Here is a 25,474-nt window from a genome sequence, read left to right as displayed (position 1 = left end):
AGTTTCCCATTTTTGGGGGGTGATGTGGATCAAATGGCTTTGGACCTATAGGCAAAGCAGAGCTTAGCTTTGACCTCTCTGGGTTTGCTTGCAGCAAAGATGAGACCAGTTTGACCATCGTAGAAGCCATTATTCAGCTTTGGAGCTGTTGAAGATTCTTAAGTTCCTGACACAGTGGGCGTCATTAAATTTGGCATATCCATTACAGGTATCCATATAATAGGGCACAAACTGACATCAGAGTCTGGTATAATCCTCTAAAACCAGAACAAGATTTAAAGGCCAATTTTCTCAGCCTCCTCCTCTTTCAGATGAAGAGACAGACTCAGTAAGTTATTTATGCAACATCTAATGGCTAGTTGGTGGCAGAACAGGGGCCAGAGTTGGGTTCTTGTGACTCTTTAACTACTGGTCTTCGCACTGTTTGCACCTCATTCCGTGATACTTTCCTGCTATTGCTGTCATGTAAACTTTATTTAATTTCAGGGGCTGTGAAATACCCCCCTACTGAAGTCTGCTAAGAAACCAGGGCAGGATTCCAATGGAAAAATGGCTTTGGAAGTGTTTTCTTAGGGGTTTCCAGGTTGCTAATCTACAGCCCTTACCTTCCCCGAGGTCCCTGCTTATGCGCGTGGCAGGGCTATCTCTTGGCTTCCTGGGTGCCCAATGGCATGCTTAGGGCCTTTTGGGCCTAGTCTCTTTTATTCCTTACAATTACTTTGTTTGGTTGGTATTTTTGTCATCTCCCTTGTTCAGATAAGGAAACTAAGGCCCAGAGAGGCCTCAAAGGTTGCTCAGGTTGCACTGGGTGCTGAGGAACCTGGATCTGAGGTCGGTTTTTTTGTCATATTTAATGGTGTCCTTTCCACCCTTCCTAACACTAAGCACTCTCCTTTGGTGCCGTCCATGAGCAGAGCATGTTCTTGTACACTCTGCCCTTTGAACACCATCCACCAAGACCAGATGAAGATGGAGACTGGCTCCATCGTGCTTGGGACCAAACAACAAATCCAACAGGACACCAGACAGCCAACAAAAAGAGAGAGATCTACCCATCGTGCACCCGCACACCTTCATGAGAATGGACTGGGGCAGTGACTGACTGTCTGACATTTTTAGGATGATGTGTGACTGGCATTTCATATACAGCTTTCTATTTAAATGGCCAATGTTAGAAGAACTTACAGTTTATTAGTCTATGATTTCTAATTTCTGTGAAAGGGGTGAGATGTGGGGATCTCACTTTTCCCCGTCGTGTTCCTGATAGTCATTCAGCTCCCCATTGTTGAATGCCCTCTTTTGTTTCCACCAATGCCAAACCCCAGGCACCCCAAAATTCCCTGTTTTGGAGCACAGGCCTGAATAGCAACAAGCCTAGAATACTCTAGCCTAAGTTGCAAATTTGTAAAGTGTCACTGCATGTCTCTAAGAGTCCCCGGGCCAGTCATGTGGGCTGAGTGAGCATCCATCAGTTTGCTGGAACATTGATTGTTGGAAGAAAAAGCATTGTTATTATTATTAATTATTATTATTATTTTTTGGTAGAGTAGCAAAAGACCTTTTTCTTCTTAGATGCTCCTGTGTTTATTTGTAAAAGTACTGCTTCAGGTAGGAGTGACCCTCAAGAAGGGTGGGGTGAGAGGTATGGGGTGGGTGGTCTGGAGTCATAGCAGGGAGAGGGTGGGAGAGCCTCCTTGTGGCTCAGAACCCACCAGTCTACACAGACCTTCAGGCCACTCCCCACGACTCCAGGAACAGTGTGTTTGTCCTTCGTTATAACGGGACTCCGGCATTCTCTTCAAATGTATTCACATCACCGTCTTTGGAATGTAAGCCATAGTAGCTGCTTTTCGTCAACATTGTGGGAACTTGGAAGAGGTGTTGGACCTTTCTGCATGTTTCAAGGCTGCTTTGAAGAACAGTATAACTTCCTCAGGTGCCCTGAGCCCTTATGGTGTGCAAGGCTGATAGCAGCTAGACTGGGGGTTTTTAGCTTACAGATTCTCAGAGAACTCTTTTCTTAGTCACTGTTATGTCCTTTGTCTCGCTCCTCAAACAAGCAAACAAAACACTATACTACTGGAAAACTGCTATCAGTTTGCCTTTTCCTTTATTTCTGAAAATTAGAGGTGCACTTAATACATATTTTAGCCAAATGCTCAGTGACTGAGGGTTAGATTGTTACAATTATAGTAAAAATCCTGAGCCATGAAAAATTTCCAAATAGGGCATTTTCTTGAAAGACTGTGGCCTAACTGGACTTAAATAAGAAATAAAATATAGCTCTTAAAGGTTGTTCTATGTAATGCTAGTGCTAGTACATCAAATAATACTCAAAGGTTAGAATTATGGTATTATGTAATCTATTATTCTGCCTTGAATTATTTAAAATTTTAAAAAATATTTGTTGGATCAAAAGAAAGCAATGTTGTAACCAAAGTTGCCTAGCTAATGCACTCATGTTTATTTTCGTGTTCTGCTGACCGTTTCCCTATTTATTTTATTTTTATTTTATTAGTAACAGCCTTCACAGGCATCAAGAGTTGCTCTTGTGATAGATAAACATTTATACCTCATGTAAGAAACATTTTTATTCTGGGTTACATGGGCAATGTTTACCTATACCTGAAAGTAAATGTTCAGATATAAAAAATAAATCTACTGATGTGTTTGTAATGCTGACTGTGGGCTGATGAGTTATCATGTAGACTGTAGCCTTACAAAGTCGTTCAGGGACCCCCCCCCCGCCACCAAAATCATCTCTCGAGACCTTCAAGATGAGGCTCTATCACAGATTCTGGCCAATTAATAGCTGCTGCTTATAGAGCACATACTGTGCACCAGGGCGATGCATTATTAACTCCTGTAATCCTCTCTCGGACTCACAGAGGTAAGAAGGTCGATCCCATGTGAGTTAACACAAAGCCCAGAAGTGGCTGAGCTGGGATCTGAGCCAGGCAAACACTCCAATGTTAATGCACTTAGTCACCAAACCATGCCTTGACCTTCACAGAAGTGACATCTCCAAAGTGAGAGTGAACCGGGACAGAAGGCTCAGTGTATGATATGTAATCTATGTGTGCATGTACACAATGTGACAACTGTGTATCAAAGCACCTTTTGTTTAGTGCATGATGTGCCTGTGAGCTGACAACAAAAAGCACTGCTGTGCCCAAAAGTGGTAAGTTAAAAATAGTTCCAACCTTTGGGCTGTCTTATAACTAACAAGATTAATGTATCAAAATGCCTGTGCAGTCAGTGCTTTATCCATGTAGAATTATGTGCCCTTTATACACGTGTCTCCAGGTCTGAGATGTGTTCTCATTGATCCAGAGCCAGCTCATCCAGTATATTGTGTGACTTGTCCTTGAGCTAGAGGTCCTGGATGTGTCCATTTCCCTAAGCTGGGCCGTGCTGTTTCTGGATCATCTTGTTAGAGAAGGTGCCTGTGGAATGACCTGACCAGTGCAATAAGCCCTTCAGCCTCGTTGGATGGTGGTCCAGGTTTCTGATCTATCTGAATTCTGGAAAAGGAAGAACACTTTTGTGATTTGTTGTGCAAAAGTTCAGCCTGTCCTGTAGCAAACACTGCAGGGCAGTTACAGCCTTGTGTGCTGGGGGCCACCCAGTGCCATGTCCCTGGTCTTTGAGCTGCTGTGTCCTCAATAAAAGTGGGTGTTTCTACTTAGTAATAGAAGGCTAATGTTTTACTATGCGCCTTTTCGAAAGCCATCATCTCAGGGCATTTCTTGAAATGACTCATGCTGTCTCAACAGACAGGTTTAGAGGTGCCACCTTTCACTCACGGCTGCATTTGGGAATCAGCAGTTTTTTTTTTTAGATGAATTGATTGGGGCACTTTTGCTATATATGATGTTAGAGGGGTAGTAGTTTGGGGGAGGGGGGTTATCACTTTGTGAGGAGTGTAAATGTCTCACTGTTACATTGTTACATTGTTTTGTACACCTGAAACTAAAAAAAAAAAAAAAAAGGCTGTTTTGCCCACATCCATTACTGTTACACAATCAAGTCAGGTATTTTTTATTCCTATGGGGGTTAAGCTAAATCATAGAATGTATATACAATATGAGTACAACAGTTTATCTTAACTTGACCATCAGATGTATATATTTAAGTCTACATACATAAAGAAGCACTGGGTTGTTGGAAAAAAAAAGAAAATAAGATGAGGATTTCGATCTTTGTATCTCTGAGTCTCAGTTACCTCCTCTTAAAATTGTAGTAATAAACCTTAATTACAGGGTTAATTATGAAGCTTATATAAGATAATAGATGAGAAAGGGTTCTGCATGGTTCACTAGGTTCTCAGTGATATTATAGATGTTATCTTCTGTTTCTTGGCACACAATAGGTACCCTCAACCTTTGTAAAGGGGGATAAGCATTAAATAGCTAGGGCTTTTCTTGTGCCCATCTGATTTGTTAAGATTTTCTCTGATTTGTTAAGATAGAACTTTTAAAATCAGTGAGGTATGATTTGTGTTGGACATTTAATATTCATTTAATTGCAGTATGCTTAAATCCAGCTTCCATTTGAAGAACAAATGACCCACTTGGTGTTTCCATGGAGTCAGATTATCAAATTGGAATATAAAACTCCAAAATAAAATGGTCACATTTTTTCCAAAGTCAAGGTGTATAATTATTAATTGCTTAAAAGTGAAGAACGATAGCTACGAAGAGGTCCTTTGCTCAATAAGAAAGGGCGTATTTTATAGTCTTATATTGTGACTTTTCTATCTATTGCCTTGTGTTTCTTTTTTAGGAGGTAGGGATTTTGGTATTTTCCCTACTTTGTGCTCACACTCATTTTTTTGTGCTCTTCCAAGCTCTGAGGAGCCTTGCATGGCGCTGCAGTTACCACCTCAGCAAAATGACCTCCAGGGTTCCTTCCGGCTTTAGATTCCTCATGTGTACAGAGTGAGCACTCAGTACGCGTAAGTCCAGGTTCTCTCATTCCGTCAGCACGGGTATGGAGCGCTTCTCATGAACCAGACACTGTGCTGAGCTCCGGGAATAGCAGTAACCAAGTAGACCGCCTTTCATCCTGGTATTTAAGTCCGGTGGAGAGACTGGCATCAGACAAGGAGCATGTACCTCTAATAAATGCCATGCAGCAAAGGTGACAGGACAGGCATTACTTCGGGACCTCAGTTTTAGAGATTAGTTTCAGGTGTACGAAACAACACATTGTTGGAAAAACAGTTGTGGCTCCATTCGCACATCACGTCATCATTCCTCGTTGTTTTTCTACGCGTGTTTCTCTGTCATCCTCCACACTCCAGTGTCCCTGTGTGTATACCCCATAGACACGGTGCCCTTTTGACGTCTTGGAGCCGGTATGGCATGTCTGGCTCCCTCCCTAAAGGAGTTAAATAAGATCTTTAACTTATATTTATTTTTCATATCTGTTTGAGTGTCATGGTTTTGCCCTTTCTCGAAGATTGTCTTTTAACACGGATCAGGGTGGAATTGCTCAAAACTGCTTGACCAAATCTTATCCTTGTCCTAATAGAATTTAGATGTCCTCCACTGCCATTAAAACCCTTACTGTGGGGCAGTTCCTTCCTTAAGCTATTCATACCACTGTGGGTGTCATGAGTGTCTTAATCTCTTGGGGGTCCTTAAGCAGCTGCAGCAGCTTGCAGGGCCTCTGGTTAAAGATCTGTAAAATGTGCAGCAGGGAGGACACAATAAACTTTGTGTGTGTGTGTGTGTGTGTGTGAGAGAGCACGCATGCATGTGTGTGTGTGCCTGTGTGTGCCTGTGTGTGTGTGCATGTGGAGTTTGCCACTCTACCCGGCAGCTGAAGTGAAATCTCAGTCAGCGTTAGCTCTGATGGCAGTTCCCTTAGGGAGCAGCAGCCACTGTGGGTTAGAGGAGTCAGGTGACCCGAAGAAACTGGTGAGGACGCCGAGGCTCAGGGGTCTCTGGCTCAGGGGTGCCCAGCTCAATAACCAACAACAGGCAGCAGGTCTTCCTTTCTCGCTGGCGGCTTGTCCTACACAATGGGAAGTCAGAGTGAATGGAGGATGTTTTAAATACTTGCTAAGTTCATGTCATAACTGGAACTCTTCTGTGAGGACCTCGCATGATGAGTAGATAGGAACGGTGTGTGGTGAGTCGTATATCACAGCACTTTGCCAAGTTGCAGTGCCATGTTGGCGTTGTGTCTTATTAGAAACCATTTCTGGGCTGTTGGGGGACACTTTGTTCCCACTATTCAAAGCTGGTTGACTTCCTGTTTCTTTAGCTGCACGTCTTTTCTCCAGCAGTTGTAACAGCACATTCCAAACCTAATTAATTTCCAATCTGATTAACTGGTTGGTTACTGTGTAGCCATAGGTCCCAGCAGCTCTGTTGCTGGCGGTTATGCCTTTGAGGTATCTGAGAAAGAAAATTACTCTGACTTCCAAAGGTATATTATTCTAGATGGGTAAGAACAATGGATAGGGCTCGCCATGGAAGCTATAGGCCCGGGATGTGACTACCCACCGTGACCTGCCCAGTTAGGGATTTATGATCAGACCATCCCGTGTGGTTACTTTTGGTCACTGAGCTTCTCAGGTCTGCTATGTGGCTTCTTTTATGTCCACACCAGATTGCCCTTTTCACCCACAGAAGGCATTTTACAATGTCTGTTAATAGATAATGTACTTTTCGTGAATTTTGTTAGAACACACCCAATCTGTTAAGCAAGAGGTAACTAGACATTGTAAACATCTGCAAAGTCCATTGTTTCCTTAGGCTTGTTCAAAAGGGTTTAATATGCTTCTTTTGGGATAGAATTAACAGGAAAACATTTATTCTCTGCTGTGTATTTCTCAGAAGACTCTATATTATGAAGAAGAAAAAACTACTCTGTATAGCAAAGCTGCTAGAAATAACTGGGATATTTGCTGAATGGCGTACTCCAGATAAGAGGCTATTCTAGATAACTTAGTATTTAGAGAAAACTCTTTGCAGGGTTACAGTTTTCTTAATATGGTATTTGCAGTTCAGTCTTGACTTTGAAACAAGTTCAAACTTGCTTTAAAAAATCTGAAGTGATTTTAGTTTCCTGCTTTAATAAGTAGAGAATTTAGCAAAGAATTGTATTTTACTTTGATAATCTCATCCTAAAAATTAATTATCACAGGACAACAGAGTATCTGTTGAAGATAAAAAAATATTGGATTAAATATCCTCCTATGTGAGAGTTTTTTGTTTTTTAAAACTAAATCTGTTACATAAGTGTATTTTCTTTGGATTTGCATCTTTTTCTTAGTAATAGAGTGTTAAAAGCATCTCTTTATTTGACTTATTTGGTTTTGTTATTAAACTATTTTTAGTAAATTCATGTCTGAAAAGGGTAAATCAATTGAGAATTAAATTCCAGTTATTATTATATAACCTTAGTAATTATTTCAGAAAGCCAAATCAGTGAGTCGCAGGTAAGGGATTAATTTATGTTCAATTAATTATTTGAGTGGTTCATATAGCATATGACACATTCTTTGTTTTTAGTTTAACCTTCAAATTATCAAACAGAAACAATAGAAATGACACATGTGCTGAATTGGATAAAAATACATTGTATAATATATGTATTTAAATGTGAAAATATATCCATTTTTCTGAAACACTGTTTTCTCCCTTACATGTTGCTATTTTGTTAGTTGGATACATTTTGGATTTGGGTTCCTTTATTTATAAAAGGAAGAATGTTTCATTTTACAAGCTTGGGTTTGGATGACTGTAGTTAAATAGTTGCCTACAGCAGATCCCTGTACCTAAGTCTTGGAATGCTGTTTTTCATTTTATTACTAATGTGAGCCCGGGTTCCTACCATGTTTCCCCGAAAATAAGACCTAGCTGGACCATCAGCTCTAATGCGTCTTTTGGAGCAAAAATTAATATAAAACACGGTCTTATTTTAATATAATATAAGACCAGGCCTAATATAATATAATATAATACCAGTCTTAATATAAGACCAGGTATAATATGATATAATATAATATAATAAGATATAATACAATGTAATATAATACCGGATCTTATGTTAATTATTGCTCCAAAGGACGCATTAGAGCTGATGGTCCAGCTAGGTCTTATTTTCGGGGAAACACGGTAGATTAAAAATAACGATCGTCCTTTATGTCATGAAGCACAGCTACGGTTCTGAATGCCTTTTCATGGTCACAGACTATTAAGAACAAAATGAAAGGAACTATAAATGTAAGCAACTAAGTTATTTATTGGATTTTAATTATTAGCCTTTCTTTAAAATGTTATTTAATCACATCTTTTGTGGCTGCAATTCATTCATTTGTGTTGAGGTTTTAGTTTTTTCTTCTGGCAGAAAAAAAAGAAAGCATTCATACTGTGGGGTAGGATTTTTTTCCTTTTAAACGCCTACTTTTTCATATCTAGCTGATGACTGTTGGCTCAGTGTTTCCTTGCACATGGTTTCCATGGCGGTTTCCCTGTGCGGTGGTGACATGTACCATCGTGGGCGCTCACCTATCCAGTGCAGTGGGAAGGGCCTGGTCTCAGGGTCTTCACCCAGGAGATGGGTGATTCCCGCTCCGGGTTGGTGAGGCCAAGATAAGCCTTTGTAGACAAAAAGTGCATCGTAGACGCCAGCCGTGTGTCTGCATACACAGCGTTACCACCATGTGCGAACAATGAACAGTTCATTCAGGCCCGTCCACACTGCCGCCTTGCTGGGAGGAAACAGCTGATCCTACGGGAGCTGCTTCTCTCAGGACTCACACTTACCGCCTGTTGTGCTTATCATGCCTTTTGGGTTTGCCCAGTTTCTGATAACAGGCGTAACAGAAATCATCCCATTGTTTTTTCTTCAAGATTGGGAAATGCTGGCCTTCTGTTTTGGAACCAGCCCCCACCTCCCCAGCTCATCCTAGGGTAAGACTTGCAGCTGACAGTGTAGCATTGTGCTTAGGAGGGGGGCCTCTGGACTCTGAATGCTGGGGTTCAAGTGCTGCCTCTGCTGTTTGATGCCCATATGTCTGTGGCCAGCCAGCATTTCTCTGTTAGTGTTTTCATCAGGCCTGGGGATGAAAGTGCCATGGCGGTCCCCCTAGGGTGGGTGGGAATTAAATGACTGACCATGTAAAGGGCTTGGTGCAGTGCCTGGAAGTAGTGAGTGCAAAGGATTTAGCTGTTGGAAAGTTATGAATAGTCAGTGTACTCACTTGAAGAGCTAGAATAGCATGCATCCCGAATAAGCACCTGGTACGGTTCTGTCTGCTTGATGAGGATGGAGCTCCTTACATGGAGGGAACTCTATTGGTCACCTGAAGTTTACCTGTCCCTTACGGGACACCTGTACTTTTCACAACAGCTCTGTGACAGCTTCCCCTCTCAACATGCAGCTAATTGACTTCTTTGGCTGGATAATTCGTTAGTTTTTCTTTTTCAGTGGTTACTGCCTCTTCTGGTATTTCTCAACAAAGACAATGAACTGGACTTGGGTGATTTATTTCTTGTGTAAATCGGATTAGAGGGTGAAGGTCATTCCTTTTAGGTACCAAGTCGAAGTAGAACCAGGGAAGCAAGTTTAGACATTTATGTCCGTGGGAACTTAGCTTTGTGATTTATGACTTGTTTTTTAGGAAGTAAGCAGATTTGCTGACTTTGGCTCAAACGATGGCATGTGACTCTTTGTCTTCGTTGAGACTGGGTATTTGAGTTCACTGTTATCAGAACCACTGTTCTGCTCCTCCAGTGCAGTTCACTGAAGTTCATAAGTAGCTTTTTCATCTGCTGGTAGAGGGGAGAGAAAGTGGTGAGGGGAAGGGAGCAGAAGTTTCTCTTGGCAGTCCAGCCCCTTCACATGGACATAGTTCTTGTGCGATTCATGGCTTTTGGTATTTGTGAATGAGGAGGCCATTGGCTTATAGCCCAATTCATACCATAGCGGAGTATGAGTTTCCTGCAGCTGTTGTAACAAAGTTCCACACCCCGGAGGGCTTAAACAACAGAATTTATTCTCTCACAATTCTGGAGGCAGTCGTCTGAAGTCTAGGTGTCCGCAGACCCAGGTCCTCCCTGAAGGCTCTTGGGAGGAAATCTGTTCCATGCCTTTCTCTAGCTTCTGGTGGTTTCCTAGCTTGTAGATGTATCACTCCAATCTCTGCCTCTGTCTTCACATTGTCATCCATCTCTCTGTGTGTGTGTCTGCCTCTGTGTCTCTCCTCTTCTTATAAGGGCATCAGTTATATTGAGTTAGGTTGCACCATAATGACCTCATCCTAACTTGATTATCCCTGCAACAGCACTATTTCTAAATAAGGTCCCATTCACAGGTTCGAGAGATGAGAGCCTGGATGTATCTTTTGGGGCCACCACTCAGCTGACGACAGATGGTAGGACACTTTAGAAATCCCCTTTTTATAGGACCAAAAAACAAGAATAAAAGATAGAGAAAGGAGGAGATAACTTCAAACCCAAGAAAAAAATTTGAATGCAATGCTCATCTCATTCCCCATCTCCCTGTGCTGTGCCCACCTCACTTCACTACAAGATGCTCCTAGCTAGCTGTTTTGGAAATCACATCTTTCCTATAGTTATTGTTTAGCTGTTGAAAACCCGACAGGACAAGGCTTGTACAGTTTCGTGGGGTTCATGCTTTATTTTAAAGCCAGCTAAGAAGTCCCAGGAAGTAGGTGGGAGGAGATTTCCACTTAGGAAGAGAACTGTTCAGGCTAGTGAGGAGGGCAGACAAGGAATCCTTAATGGGAAGTAACCAGTGTGGGTCAAAGTGATACTTGTGGTTGCTGACAGCCCTTTTCAGGCCACTTCCCCTCTTTCCCATGGAGCTAGTGGCCAGTTTGGCTGAGAAGCACAGCTTCCCACAGACTGTGGTGCAGATTGCTAGAGATGGGGTCCGGGAGTGTAACCCAGCTGTGAGGCACCAATACCCGAAGGATGTGTAGTGGTCCACGGTGTCCCTTGTTGCGCAAGGAGGGGCTGACGGGGCATTCTTTGTTTATGGAGGGAATCAGGGCCTCTGTGGAGATGTCTGGAGGTGGGGGAGCAGGAGAGGAGACAGACTGCTGAAAGAGGGTCACCCTCTGGAGAGTCTGGCTTTCACAGCAGCAACCTTCCCGAGGGGACATTTGCCAGGGAAGTAAGTGAATAGCTCTAAGTGTGTTAGTCAAGCTTCTCCAGAGGCAAAGAACCAATAGGATGTGGAGATATCTATCTATCTATCTATCTATCTATCTATCTATCTATCTATCTATCTATCTATCTATCTATGCTGTGTTTCCCCGAAAATAAGACCTAGTCGGACCAACAGCTCTAATGCATCTTTTTGGACCCAGTCTTATTTTACTACAAGACCAGGTCTTATATGATATAATAATATAATATAATACTGGGTTTTATATAATATAATATAAGACTAGGTCTTATATTAATTTTTGCTCCAAAAGATGCATTAGAGCTGATGGTCCAGCTAGGTCTTATTTTCGGGGAAAGATTGTGTGTGTGTGTGTGTGTGTGTGTGTGTGTGTGTAGAGAAAGAGAGAGAGAGAGAGAGAGATGGGGGGAGAGAGGGAGGGAGGAATTGGTGCACAGGATTGTGGCAGCTGGCAAATCTGAAATCCGTAGGGCAGGCTCGCAAGCTGGAGACCCAGGGAAGAGCTGATGTTGTAGACTTGAGTCCAAAATCTGTAGGGCAGCAGGCTGGCAAATCTGGCATGATGTTTTATAACTTGAGTTGTAATCTGGGGGCAGAATTCCTTTTTCTTCAGGAGATCTGTCTTTGCTGTTAAGGCCTTCAGCTGATTGGATGAGACTCACCCACAGTATGTATGAAGGGTAATCTGCTTTACTTACAGCCAATTGATTGCAGCTATTAATCACATCTAAAAAGTACCTTCAAGGCAACAACCACACAACTAGGCACCATGGCCTGGCCAAGTTGACCCATAAAAGCAACCATCACACACAGGTATCGTGGTGGTAGCCTCCTCGCCCACTCATTTACTGGATGGAACCTCTGCCTGAAAAGTAGATTCTGAAAGTGCTCTTGCCCTGTTGCCTCTGCAGTTGGTACACACCAGTGGAGGCAGCTGTGCCCAGCAGTGGCCCCGGGACAGCCAACGCCTTTAAATACCTTGGAAAGGCTTGTGGTTCCTTTTTCTTATCGCACTCAAAGAGCTTTAAACATCTCTTCTTTGTAAATATTCCTAGAGAGTAGTTGTTTCCATGGGCCATTCTTTAACCCAGTTCACTATCAGCTTAGAAACACGTACATGCAGGTGGAATGTTCTAGACCTCGCCCGTGACTGTGAACTTTAGTCAAAGCTCATTAAACTGTACAAAATGGAACTAAAGTAATTTTCAGGTAGTATTTATAATGCTGTCGTTGGAACTTAAAAGCACTGGGAAAAGGATTTTATTTAAAAGAAAATCTCTCTGAAAGGAAGTATGTCCCAGCTCCCTCTAGACTGAGCTTCCCCAGGCTGTGTGTTGGTGGTCCTATTTCTGTTGTGCCCTGAGGTTTCTATTTGTTCTCATCTCTGGTTCTGTGAATCTGAGCTCTATCTTATGTTTGTGTTGTCACATTGATACTTTTGTGAGCTCCCGTCCAGCATTCTGGATCTTGCAGGGCATTTTAAAAGTTCCTTTTTCTTTCAGTATCTGCAGTGACATTTCCTGGTAGACCTTATTTTTCAACTGAATTGAAATAAGATGCATTCTGATGCTCACATTGTGATAACTGCCTTTTTGTCTCCTACTTTCACTAAACACGTTGGTGGTCTTCACCTCTGGCTGTGTATTATATTTACCAGGGGAGTTTTAAAAATGACATTGGTTCCCTTTCCCCATCAAATCCTGATTTACATGCTCTGGGTAGGGGGCCCGAGCTTCAGTATTTTTTAAAATGTGCAGCAGTGTTGGAATGTGATTTCTGATGGTTATGCCATCCATTCAGTTATTTTAGACCATTTCAATATGAAATGATAGTTGCTCGGGGTAAAAGCCTGGTTGTCACTTGGCTTGAGGACAGAGAGAGAATAAGAGAGAAGACAAACTGGGCACTCTGTCTTCCGTGTCCAGCAGCTGACTGGGAGTCATGTGGGCTGTTGGCTTCTGTATTCCTGTGCCTGGCTGCGGGGCAGTTTGTCAGCTCTCCTGACACAATGTGCGGCAGCTACATGATTAAAGTGCCCCCAGAATTGGGGAGGTCATCCTGAAAGTAAGCCTTGTAAAGAGAAGAAAGATGTAGGCGATGTTTCAACTGTAAAAGTGACCAACAGGCCCTAGAAGGCAGTTTGACAATGTGCTGATGAAGAGACCCGGGACATGGTGGTCCTGGGATGGTGGAGCTTATCCATAGGTTTGGGCAGAATCCAATTCGTGATTTATGTAACAAACACTTACACAGGGTGTAAAACCTGCCAGGCTCAGTTCCAGGCAGTTTATCTGTATAAATTAATTCTGGTTTCACAACCATCCTTTGGTGGGTACTGTCCACGTTTTGGTGATGGGAAATTGAGGCCCTGAGAATTAAGTGACTTGCTCAAGGTCACACTGTGAGGATTTGAATGCAGATAATCTGTCTCTAGAGTCGGGCTCTTTATGGATAGTTAGACCACAGGCTCCCTGGTACCTGGGCACAGTGTCCTCGCTCTGGGTCCCACCACTCCTGCTTCTGTGGGCCACTTCCTGTGCCTCAGTTTCTCCTGTATTGGTTAATGGGTCGATAACAGATTATGTGGTTTGAACAGCAACTGCTATTTACTCTCTTTTCAAGCCAGCACTTGGGACTCTTCAGTTTCTACTTCCTTTAGTTACAATGATTTCTCTAGGGCGTCTATGATTTATTTATCTTGTTAGTTTTTAAAGGCAAATCAGACATTTTTATCTGGAAAGGAAAACTATTTTAGGCGTAGGCATGGACACAGTTGCCTTTTTATCCTCAGTAAACTCTATAACAGACTTGGAAAAAACTCTCCCAGTACAACTGGAATGCCACCTGATTTTCCCTTAGTCACCGGTGCCCTTGGGAAATCTTGTGGGTGGGAACTGATAACATTTTCAGCTGTTGGAAAAGCTCAAGGTGCCTGGATCGTTACATGCATGATTCGTGTCTGCAAGAAAAGTCCTGGCTCAGTGGAAATGACGGGAAAGCATCTCTCTCTTGCTTTTCTTTTTAACTAACACTGGTTATTGCCACTTTTTAAAGATGTCTTGATCGTCTTCTCCCATGGGGGTCCACAAAGAGTCTGCGGAAGTCTCCTTCGTTTCTGCCTGTTGGTGTGCAGTGTAATTTGACAAGAAACTTATAATTAAATGATCAGGCTTGGGACTGACCTGCTATCAATGTGCTAAAGGAGAGGAATTTTGTTCGGCAGGTGATGAATTCCAGAGTACATGCCACTTGTCAGCAGGCTGGCCCTTCCCAGCAGAGGGCAGTGAGCCTGGTGGTGGTAAACTGGCACTTCGTTGTGACCTTCAGGCTCGCCGCAGGGCGTGTCGCATGCCTCCGACTCCTGCCAACCTGTCCCAGGCTGGCAGCACTTTGCTCTCAACATCTTGCCTCCCCTATCAGACGGTTTGGGGAAGCACTGGGGCTTTGCTGGGGAAGCAGGGAGCCCTGGCTTTGGGTCTGGCTCTGGGCAGGCGAGAAGACCGCTGTCAGGTGTCAGTCCACACTGGGTCCTTGTCTCAGCATGTGGGTGTCTTTCTCAGCAGGATGCTCTCTCCAGGGCATGGGGGCGATCAGCCTGCCCTCTCATGAGGCAGTGCCACCTGGCCTGTGTCAGAATGTGACCAGCTCAAAATAGTTGGAGTGGAACTTGTTTGTGTTTCTTGGCGATTTGACTGAAAACTGGTTTATTGGCAAAAGACACTATGTTTTATATAAATATATTGGTGCAGGTATCATGCCTTCAATCCATGCTCCAGAGACCCATAGACCAAGGGTTCTTCATTTCTTTTGTGTCAAGGATCCCTTTGTACCTGAGTGGTAGGAGCCCACGACCCTTTCTCTGAATACTATATTTCAATGCAGGCAATAAAATACAAAGTTTTTTTCAGGAGGCTGGGCTTCCTTTACAAAGGGCAGGGAGAATAGCTGTTGTGATTTTGAAACAGTGGTGTGCATAGACACGACGATATGGTGAGAGCTGTAATGTGCGAGTGAAAGCTCCTGTTACTTCTATCCATGGCAAAGCCACAGTATTGCTCCTTAATCGCATTTCTGGTGTGTTGCCAATATGTATAATTGAAGGAAATGCTAAACTTCAGTGAGAGGATGGTGAGAGTAAACATTACGTTCTCTCTCCTTTCAAGATCATGGACCTCCTGGGTTCTGTGCCCGCTGTAGTCAACGGCAGGGCTCTGTAACCCACACTGAAAGCTGCAGGCAGAGTCACAGAATGTCATCAGAAACAGATTCAGAATCCAGAGGGAAGCTGTCAAAAATGTTCTAGAAATATAGGTAACTTTGCAAGGGGCCATGTGAGTGGAAGCAAGCAAGCTTGTGAGCACTGTGAATTCAGAAAGCCTTTCCTGAGCTCCCTGGGAGACGGGTGTGCCCAGAGAGCTTGGGTCCAGGATGGTTTTTCCTCCCGCCATCGAGGCATATGGAATTGGGTGGCAGCAGGAAGAGGGCTGATTAGTCCTGGGGCCTGGGGCGGCTTTGGGAGGAGGCCCCATGTTGAATTCCTCAGTCGCCCTTCCGGGAGTCGGTGAACCCACACAGTGAACAGGAGAAGGGAAACTGAAGGGGCTGTGTGTGAAAACTAGGAACACAAACACTGATCAAATTTGGCCTCCGGACACCAACCCCAATGCTAGGGGTCCGCTGGGCTTGACGCTTACCTGGGTTCTGCACCTTTTCGCAGGTTTTCTAATGATTTAACATGAGGGAATAAAAGTGTTCAAGTGTGAGGAAATTTCAATTCCTGGTGGGCCTAACATGTCAAGGGCATTCCTCCCGCCCTCCTTCCCTTCCTCTTCCCTCCCTTGGTCCTTCCCTCCTTCCCTTCCTCCTCCCCCCTAGCAGAGTAAAGGTGGGGAGTCAAGATGCTGAGATGCCAGGTGCAGGGTGTAAATGATGCCTCTGACATGAATGAACCTCCTAACCATCTTGCAAATCAGACCAAATTGTTACAAAACAAACCAAGAAATCTTATGTAAGAGAAAAACTGTGTAATTTAAAAAAAAAAAAATGGAGGAGGTAATTTGTGGCTTCACTTACTGAACACATTTATCCTCTACATTTTTGGCACTGACTACGTGGGGGCAAGTAAAACCATGTGGCCCAACCCTCCCTGCTGGTAGAGACATATATTAACTGCATAGCCAAGACGATTTGCCATTGTGCTAAGTGGATAAGCCAGCACTCGGAGGGAGTGTGAGAGGCAGGCGAGGGCTGGGATGCGACTGGAAGAGACTTAAAGTAATCTGGAAGGGGGTCACGGACCCTCTGGGAAGTGACAGTGGTCACGTGGACTGACCACTGGGCCCACACCCCAGGTGGCAGGCTAGGAGCCGGGACCGTGGAGCAGGACCTGGGGCGCTGGGGAGCTGTGTGCGCCTGTGTGGACAGGTACACTTGCTTGGTGCCTGTCAGAGCGACAGCAGTGCTGAGATGTCCCACAGAGAATGTCATCAAGAATCAAGACCCATGGTGGGAGCATTTAATGTTAACATCTTTTAAAACGCAAAAATAGAAACAAGCCATACAAACACTAATTAGAAGGAAAGTAGGGCATGGGTATCTTCTTAGTCTTGGAGGTTGACCACGGGACATGAGTAGGTTGTGTGGGAACTTCCTGCTGTGCGGTGGGCCTGCCGTCACACGGAGAAGCAGGGGGCTGCCTGGACCAACCACTTCTTTCTGCACGTCGATGTTTCCTTCCAGTCCAGCTCCAGCCACACCTACACTTGGGTCCCCATTCCATGGTCCCTCCCGTGGGTCCCCGTGTGGCATGGCCAGTGGGTGCCTACGAGAGGAGAAATAACTGACGTCTTTCTTTCCCTCTGCCCCACCAGGGCGGGAGCAGTTCCACGGCCTGGGCTCCATGTACTGCCGGGGGGCGACCGCCATCATCCTCACCTATGATGTGAACCACCCACAGAGCCTTGTGGAGCTGGAGGACAGGTTCCTGGGCCTGACGGACACCGCCAGCACTGACTGCCTCTTTGCCATCGTGGGGAACAAAGTGGATCTCAGTGAGGAGGGGGCCGTGGAGAGCCGGGAGAAGGACGGGTGCAGCCCCAGGCTGGCGGCTGGCAGCTGTATGTCACCCAAAGGGCCCAAGCAGGTGCAGCTGGAAGACGCCGTGGCACTTTATAAAAAGATCCTCAAGTACAGGATGCTGGATGAGAAGGACGTGCCGGCCGCCGAGCAGATGTGCTTCGAGACCAGTGCCAAAACCGGGCACAACGTGGACCTGCTGTTCGAGACCTTGTTTGACATGGTGGTGCCCATGATCCTGCGGCAGAGAGCCCAGGGGCCGCCGCAGACTGTGGACATCTCCAGTTATAAGCCGCCCCGACGGACCAAATCTGGGTGCTGCACCTGACGCTCAGAGGCCCCCGGACGCCCAATTTACAAGATTGGCAATGGGTGTGACCAAGCGAGCTGTGGTCAGAAGAAGCACAGACAGTCAAGGAGCTCCTCTGCAGAACTGCACGCAGAGGGGAAGATCCGAGTGGAAATGACAGCGAGTTATTAAGAGAAGGTCAATGTGAATCGTCTACGTCGCTGTGTTGTGAGGCAGGGAGCAAACGAATCATAGACAGAAACCGTTCTGCAGAGCCAGGGTTCCTGGGGACTGTTGTCCCCTTGCTGTTCCTGCCTGACAACCTGGCCTCTGATGGAAGGTCGCCTAGGTGTGTGTGTGTATGTACCTGTCTCAGTACCTGTATGACTTTCCCGTTTGCTGTTCTCAGATGTTTCTCTTCACTGTGATTTACCTTTGGTCCTGCCATTTTGTACTTGCGTTCTGATGCATCATAATGATTCTCTACTTGTTAATTTATATGAAATCAGGAATCACTCTTTTTATATTGGTTGTAGCAGTGTGAACTACACATATTATTAAAAAGAATTTTGAGAACTTAGGTGTGGGGACTGCATTGATTTAGGCTTTATGTGTACCCTTGGTGGACTCCTTGCTGGGGGCTCTTGGGAGATAACTGTAAGCTTCTCTCTGTCTTTTAAAGCTGCATTGAATCCCTACAAATTCCAGGATATTTAGTTTGGCCCTCTGCCTAGTTGTCTTGATGACATGAGTTGCAGTAATAGAAGCAAAACTAAAAGGTTTCTTTCTGTTAAGATCTGCTTGGGTCACCTGGGCAGTTACTGAATCAGAAACCCCTTTTCTGCTGGTTGGTCAGTGCACTCTTTGTTATTAGAAGATTCTAAGACAGGGAAGCTGTGAGACAATAATTTTTGTTTCCTTAGAAATTTAGTTGAGATAGCATGTGAGGCTGTCTGTTGGGAAAGGGGTGTCTCAGCCAGCTCAGGCTGTGACAAAATACAGACTGGGCAGCTTAAACGGCAGACATTTATTTCTCACAGTGTTGGAGGCTAGAAGTCCAAGGTCAAGGTGCTGGCCGATTCAGTTCCTGGTGAGGATCTACTTCCTGGTTCATAGACAGGCTCCTTGTAGATGTGTCCTTATGTAGCGGAGGGAGAGAGAACTGGGATCTCTCTTCCTTCACTTATAAGGGCCCTAATCCCATCATAAGGCCCTATCTTCATACCTCGCAAGGGCCCCAACTCCAAATACCATCACACTGGGGGGTAGGGCTTCAGCATATAGATTTTAGGGGGACACAAGCATTCAACCCATAACAAAGCAAAATGAGGCAGAAAGCTAGTGAGAAAACAATATTTTGTGAGTAGGGGTTTTTTTGGGGGGAGGGATGTTCGGTAATTTTGTTATGTGCCCATGATCTCTGTTTCTGGGCCCCTCCGGGCCTGCCTCCTCTGCTCCACTGCAGTGCATGTTCTCCAGGTAAGTGAGTGAGCCCAGCCTGGAGGACGAAATGCTGGCACAGCCTCTGTGTGTGACTGGGGCTCCTCAAGTAAGGTGCCCTGTTACTGCAGACGGTCTCAAGGTCTCAAATTTCAATTTCACAACTGTAGCCCGTTGAAAAGTGAAAATGGATCAGTTTGACTGACTACTTTGTATTGATTTGGTTTAATTTTCCATTGTATGGGTAGACATTGTATTTATTTTCTGTAAAGTGCATTATTCCTAGTGACACAGCTAGGAAATGTGTTCCCCAGGAAGACCCAGGAGCTTGTCTTTGAAGGCTACAGAAGGAAGAAAGTGTCCTAGGAAATTACTTCTGTAGTTCGTGGGGACAGAGCCCCAGAGAGCAGTTTCCAGGCTCTTAGCTTCACGTGGAAAGGTGCTGGCTCGGGTAGTAGATGGCCGTCAGCTGTGACTAGTTGGCCATCAGCTGTTACCTGTTAGCCATTAGCCACTGATATAGCTACCATAGCTGAGGTAGCAAGCAGCGATTGCAGTTAGCAAGTAAGGTTGGTTGGCACAGAAGCAGATGGCAGATTGCAGATCGTGTGGCTCCTGCTTCCTGTGTCTCCAACCCAGCCGCCAGCGAGACTATAGCGGTATGACTCCCCTGTCTATGGCTCAGTGGGTGTTCCTTTTTGGCCTCACCATATCCTGCGTTCTTATGTGGGGAGTGGGACCAGAGACCCCACATGACAAATTCATGCTGGAAGTCAGGGCTGGCTGAATGCATTCTCTTGGCCCTTTCCTCCTGAATATTCTTTGATTCCCTTGCCCATCTGCTCTGAGCACCCGCAGCCAGCGTGCACCATGAACGGCCATAAGTTCTGGGTGCTTGCCCAAGGATGGCACATACTTCATCAACGACACTTAAGCATTTCACCCTTTATTGTTGCCCTATAAATAGACTTCACTCTGGGCTCTGTCCCAAGCAGATTTTGGATGCCAGCCTGGGCTCTCTCTTACTAGGGGGCCTGGTCCTTGGGTCCAACCCCACTCATGGATTTCTGGCCTTCACTTTACCTGGGCTCTGTCTCCAACCAGGGAACCAGGTCAATTCTGGGAAAGATTCAGACCATTCAGCTGTGTGAGCCAGATGAGATAGAAGGGGTTTCCCTGCTGGATGTGGGTTTGAGCTGGTGCCCTTGAATTTTCCTTCTTTCCTTTTGTACAAATGCAGCTGCCCTGGGGCTGGGAGACCAGGGATAGCCCTGGGTTAACCTGCTATACTTGGTCTTGGAGCCATCACTGCTGATTTTCCCCTGGGGCTCTGGAGTGTCCTCATCCAGATGAAAACTTTTTTCTCAACAACATCTTCTAGATGGCTGTTTCCTGGTGCCCTTGAGGTGACATGCTTGGGGGAGGCGTCAGGGACATTTTGGGTTAAGTATGTTGTAATCTGGGTACTGTAAGCCATGGTTCCCACTTTTCCCAGCTGCTGGGCTGGTTTCTTAAACACGCAACTTTGTCATTTCTGAACCTGATATCCTGGTTTAAGCAAAGCTGCCTGCTATGCCAGGAACATCCTCTCACAAATGTCTGGCAACCATATTGCCTCCAGCATCCAGTTTCCCTGTAACAGAGGTGAGCCTGGTGCTCAAAGCCAATGAGACAGGTCAGAGAGATAGTTTTTGTCTTCCAGAGAGAAGGGGAAGGGGAAGTGACTTGTGCCCCCATCGCCACGCTCCAGGGCAGCCCTGATTATGCAGAGTGCGTACTGACTGCAGTTTGATCCTTGAACAGTGTGGGTGGGGGTTAGGGGCGCCAAACACTGTGCAGTCAAAAATCTGCATATAACTTTGACTCCCCCTAAACTACTAATGACCTTCTGTTGAACGGAAGCCTCGCCGATCACGGTTGATGCACACATATTTTGTTGTTATATGTATTATACACTGTATTCTTATAATAAAGTAAGCTAGAGAAAGGTTAAGAAAATCATAAGAGGAAGCACAATTACAGTTCTGTGCATATTGACAAAAATCCATGTATAAGTGGATCCCCACATCTCAAACCCATGTTCAACGGTTAACTGTAATTACTTTGAGGAAGGCAAGGCCTTATAAGCCAAGACTCTGCGTCTGAGAGCCAGTGTGCGGTCCCTTCAGAGACATTTAGAAGATGTTGGAGGCAAAATCTGCTCCAGCTATGGCTGGGAGAGTCCAGAAATGCACTTTCCTTTATGTAACTTGAGCTGGTGGACCCCGTGTGTCCACGGCCCTCCTACCTGCCCTCATTATGTTACGCCACTCTGTTCCCTGAGCCTTTTCCCTCTGTGGCCTGAAGTGGTCTTCAGTCCTTTCTACTTCTCAAAGCTGGACGTTTTGGGCCTGCACTGGCAGAGCTGGGCGTGTTGCTGGACCTGCAGTGTAGACCCTGAACACGCGTGTGCTGCTGGACCCGACCTCCCTGGGTATTCGTCTGGACGCTGTTGGGCTGATGGTGCCCCTTTGCAGGACCTTCAGATCAAGTGACTGCTTAGTCTGCAAGCGTGTGTCACTCCCTGTTCTCCCCTCCTGTGGGCTGGCTTTGAACTCACTGCCCCTCCCTTGGGAGGAGGGTCTGGAAGGCACTTGGTTTGATGGTGTGAGGACCGAGGCCCGGAGCAACGAAAGATGTGTCTAAGGCCAGAGTCCACCAGTGGCTGGAAAGGGATGCACATCCGGTTCTCACCCAAGTCCAGGCCCATCTGGCTCATGGCAGCCTGGGAACCTGCCTCTGGGCTTCAAATGCCTTGTTCTGTTTGCTGCTGTGTTTGTTCTCCCTCATCAAGGTTGGTTTGGTTGTTCAAGCCTCTAACTAGCAGATACCCACTGCCCATGACAAGAGGAGCTGCCGTTCCTTTTATTCCCCCATCCAATTGTTTCCACCGGAGAGTCACGGAGGCCTGGAAGCAGTCTTCTGGGGCTAGTCTGACAGGCCCAGCGTTGCTGGCTTCTCGGTGGTGTGAGCAGAGCCAGTCTTGCCCCTTCCCTGTCCAGGGGCTGGCTGGCCTGCGGAGGGCCCATTGCCTCCAGGATGCACAGTGTGTGTCTCCAGGGCACTTCCCACCTCCCTCACTGGTGACCTGCCTCACCCTTTCCCTTCCCTGTGTGTGGTTCCCCCTCAGTGGGATGGAGCTCCTCCTGGTGGGAGGGAGGTGTGGGGACCTCCCCCCAGCAGAATCCTCATAATTCAGATGCAAGAATTCCTTTTCCAGGAACTCTGCAGGTTAAATGGATTTTTTCCTAAGTGTAGAATTAGGGATATGTCAGCTTCAAGCAAGAGCATGGATTCCCCCCTCCTCCCATGGAGAAGCTGGATCCTGACCGTCATGTGATCAAATGGCCTCTGTGGAAATGGCTGCAGTTTTATAGTCTGTTTATACCATTGTATGACCCATAGATTCCAAGCCTGCCTCCTCCCTAGCTGCCTTTTGTTCTTGAACTTGGCAGTGGAAAGGAGGTAAGGATATTGTGAGTCAGCCCTGTGTTCTGAAAGGTCCCTCACCCCAAAAGTCAGTGTGCAGCTGGGGAGGGCATCTGGGGTTACCAGCGCGTATGCCCCACCAGGTGCCCCATCCTTCATGGCGGGCATCTAACTCTGAAGTGTGAGCCACACAGAGCCATCAAAGCTAAATAGAGTCAAGCAAAAATCTCAGGACTGTTGATAAACTTTGTGACTGCTCCCTTGATCATGGGATGGGAGTTGAGTAAACATCTGCCTCCACACGCTTTGTGGAGAGGTGCTGTGCTGGACATCTTTCAGGCCCTGGCCTCAGCCTCTTAGCCCATCTTGTAGCCATAGCTGTTGCTATGGAAACCAGCGGTGTCTAGGTGGAGCTACAGTACCTTGCATCAGCTTCATCTGGTTCTCTGCTACCTCCAGCTGAGATGCTCTAGGAGCCGGCTCAGCCATGGCGCACCTGGAAGTGTGCGGGAACTGACAGTCATAGGCAACCTCTGACCACTGGGGGCAAGAGCTGGAGATTGAAAATGTCCCTTTCCCATGCCTGGGCGGGACAGTCCCAGCTTCTTCTGTGGCCTTCCTCAGTGGGTCCCAGCAGGATAAAGCCCTAAATTGCCCAGGGCAGTAGCTCCCTTAGCAAGGGGCCCTAGTTCCTGGGTTCACTCAGCCCAGGTCCCATTCCATTCCCTGGGATAACGTCCTCAAATAACTCTCCTGTGCAGAATGCTTGTCTCGGTTGGCTTCTGAGGGAATGCAAACCAAGACAGTTCCTGATCTATTTCAAATAATATTATCAGGTCGAATACTCATTCCATTATGTGGAAGTTGTTCCTAGAAAGAGCTTACTATAAGATTGAATTTTAGAGGATACAAATAAATTCTGTGAGTTGGGTTCCCAAGGGTTAGTCAGGTTCCAGAGACATCAAAGCCAGAAACATGTCTTGGAGACTATTTCTTGGAAATATTGAGATTTGACTTGACGTTATGTTGGAATGCATTGAATGACTTTGGAAGTACATTTGTGAAGTACCCATTCTCTTAATTCCCATGAGTGAGGTTAGGGTTCTTCCAGTAAACATGAATGAGTTATAAACACAAATCCAGTTCCCTGAGACAGGAATGACGGTACCATGGACTTGGGTTCAAGTCTGCTGAGACTCAGCAGCCTGCAGGATGGTGCCGAGCTGCACACGCTTGCTTGCAGGCCCAGACACTGCCTTGGGGCCACCGCAAATTTTGTGCTCTATGGACGTCAGAAAATTAAGGCAGTCAACAACGGGGGTTATAGAAATGTCCAAAACCAACTTTTATTCTGTGGTTGTTACAGAGGGTAGTCACAGGGGTACAATTCACCACAAAGAATAGCGGGCCCATCTCCAGGACGGCCTGGGGCAGTGGAAAGGTCACTTCCAAGTGTACGGACTTCACCCTCAAGTATCCTGGCTGACAACAGACAGTTACAAGGGCTTTGCTTCTATGTGAGTTCTGCCAAACCCAATGGTCTGTAAGGATGTGGTAGAAAGAATGCCAACTGGTATGTGGCTATCAGTGTCTTTTTGGCCTTTTTGACGGGTTAGGATAATTCACATCAACAGTATTTGGGAGGAGATCACGTTGTCATCATGTTGGCTTAGAGAGCAGGGCCGGAGACCCTCATGTGGGGACAGTGGGAGTAGGTTCTGGAGCCCTCGGGCTGTATGGCTTTACTTGTCTATTAAGTGAGTTAAATAAGAGGGATGCCTGCGGCATTTGAAAGCACAGTGACTATACAGGTACACGTTAAGAAGTTAGCTACACCTGGTGCATAATAGTCTAGTATGGCCAGATAGGGAGTGCTGGGTCTGTTAGTAGCCTCCAGGTTGGAGAGGCAGGCTTTATTCTGCAGTGTGGAGAGAGGGGCCAGAGCCTATGGATAACAAGGGGGTATTTGGTATATGTGTGGGTGCTGAATTACTTTGGTGGCCTTTTTGTTTGGTTTTTAAAGGAAACAAAAAGAAATCAGTTTGGGGGTCAGCATCTGAGGTAATAAGTTAAGAATAAGCACCAAAGTGGCTCCCCCGCAGGCGCATGTTGACCTGCAGAGAAGGGCGTGCGCGTGGGGCGCCCCCTGGGAACACCGCGCATCACAGGTTCTTCATGCACACCTGGCAGCGGCTGATGTGCGTCCGGATGAGCCCGGCCTTGAGCGTGTCGGCAGAGGGCGAGCCTTGGAAGCTCTGCTCGGGGATGGTGGTGAGCCAGAAGCTGTACTTATTGGCAAAGTAATGGCATGTCCCCCGGCCTCCATTGCACTCAATGAAAGGTGTGGCGCGGAAGTCCTCCAGACAGCTGCCCGGCGACACCAGCGACTGGCCGCCACCTTCGTCACCTGCGGCCGTGTGCTGTGCAGAGGGGGAGACAGGGCAGGGCTGTGAGTACACTCTCCCGAGACAGCCAGCGGCAGACTGTAATTGAGACGCCGTCCCCCCTAACTGAACAACAAACCGTGAACACGTATCTATGTCAACAGAGACCACCTGCGACATACTCTTTAAAGCTCGGGGTTGGCTCAGTGAGTCAGGAGTGCAGAAAGCAGTGCAGGGGAGGGTTCAGAAGTCCCCAGTCCTGATTTGTTAAGTGACAAATAGGACAACTACAAAAGCAGGTGATAATCGGTAGGTACAGTTGACTATATTTAGGGGGAAAATATCATCTACTCCATCATCCATTCAAAGAATGAAGTGTTTGCCTGGCCGAAGAGATACCAAAATGTTAACTTTTTTTTTTTTTTAAAGGAAAAACAAAATCAAGATGTGGGTGAGCATTTGAGGTTAAGTTAAAAATAAGCACCAAAAAATGTGATCCCTACCCCCACTTGTCCTCTGCTGTTTATAAAGAAGAAGGAAGTATGAGTGGTTTTCATTAGGGTCCCCCCGCCCCAGAAAATCTCTACTTGCCGATTTTTCTATAATGAACATGTACTACCCAGGTAATTAATTTTTTTTCACCATC

The 25,474-nt window shown here is 45.9% G+C and overlaps 2 protein-coding genes across 3 annotated transcripts in view; one reads left to right on the top strand and one right to left on the bottom strand.

Annotated features, from left to right (window-relative positions):
- The window catches only part of RAB20 (RAB20, member RAS oncogene family), a 29,073-nt gene extending 10,957 nt beyond the window's left edge, over window positions 1-18,116 (top strand). The window contains exon 2 of the mRNA XM_019731074.2: window positions 17,043-18,116. Coding sequence (XP_019586633.1) covers window positions 17,043-17,575 — 533 coding nt within the window. The 3' untranslated portion in view covers window positions 17,576-18,116. The remainder of the gene's footprint in view (window positions 1-17,042) is intronic.
- A 5,649-nt stretch (window positions 18,117-23,765) lies between these two features.
- The window catches only part of COL4A2 (collagen type IV alpha 2 chain), a 182,480-nt gene continuing 180,771 nt past the window's right edge, over window positions 23,766-25,474 (bottom strand). For both annotated transcript variants that reach the window (XM_074329518.1, XM_019731070.2), the window contains exon 48: window positions 23,766-24,864. In XM_074329518.1, the coding sequence (XP_074185619.1) occupies window positions 24,607-24,864 (258 nt within the window). In that variant the 3' untranslated portion in view covers window positions 23,766-24,606. The remainder of the gene's footprint in view (window positions 24,865-25,474) is intronic.

This window comes from Rhinolophus sinicus, linkage group LG04, assembly GCF_036562045.2.
Source record: "Rhinolophus sinicus isolate RSC01 linkage group LG04, ASM3656204v1, whole genome shotgun sequence".
Classification (NCBI taxonomy): Eukaryota; Metazoa; Chordata; class Mammalia; order Chiroptera; family Rhinolophidae; genus Rhinolophus; species Rhinolophus sinicus.
Note: the sequence above shows the minus strand (reverse complement) of the source record. Positions and strands in the feature narration are given on the sequence as shown.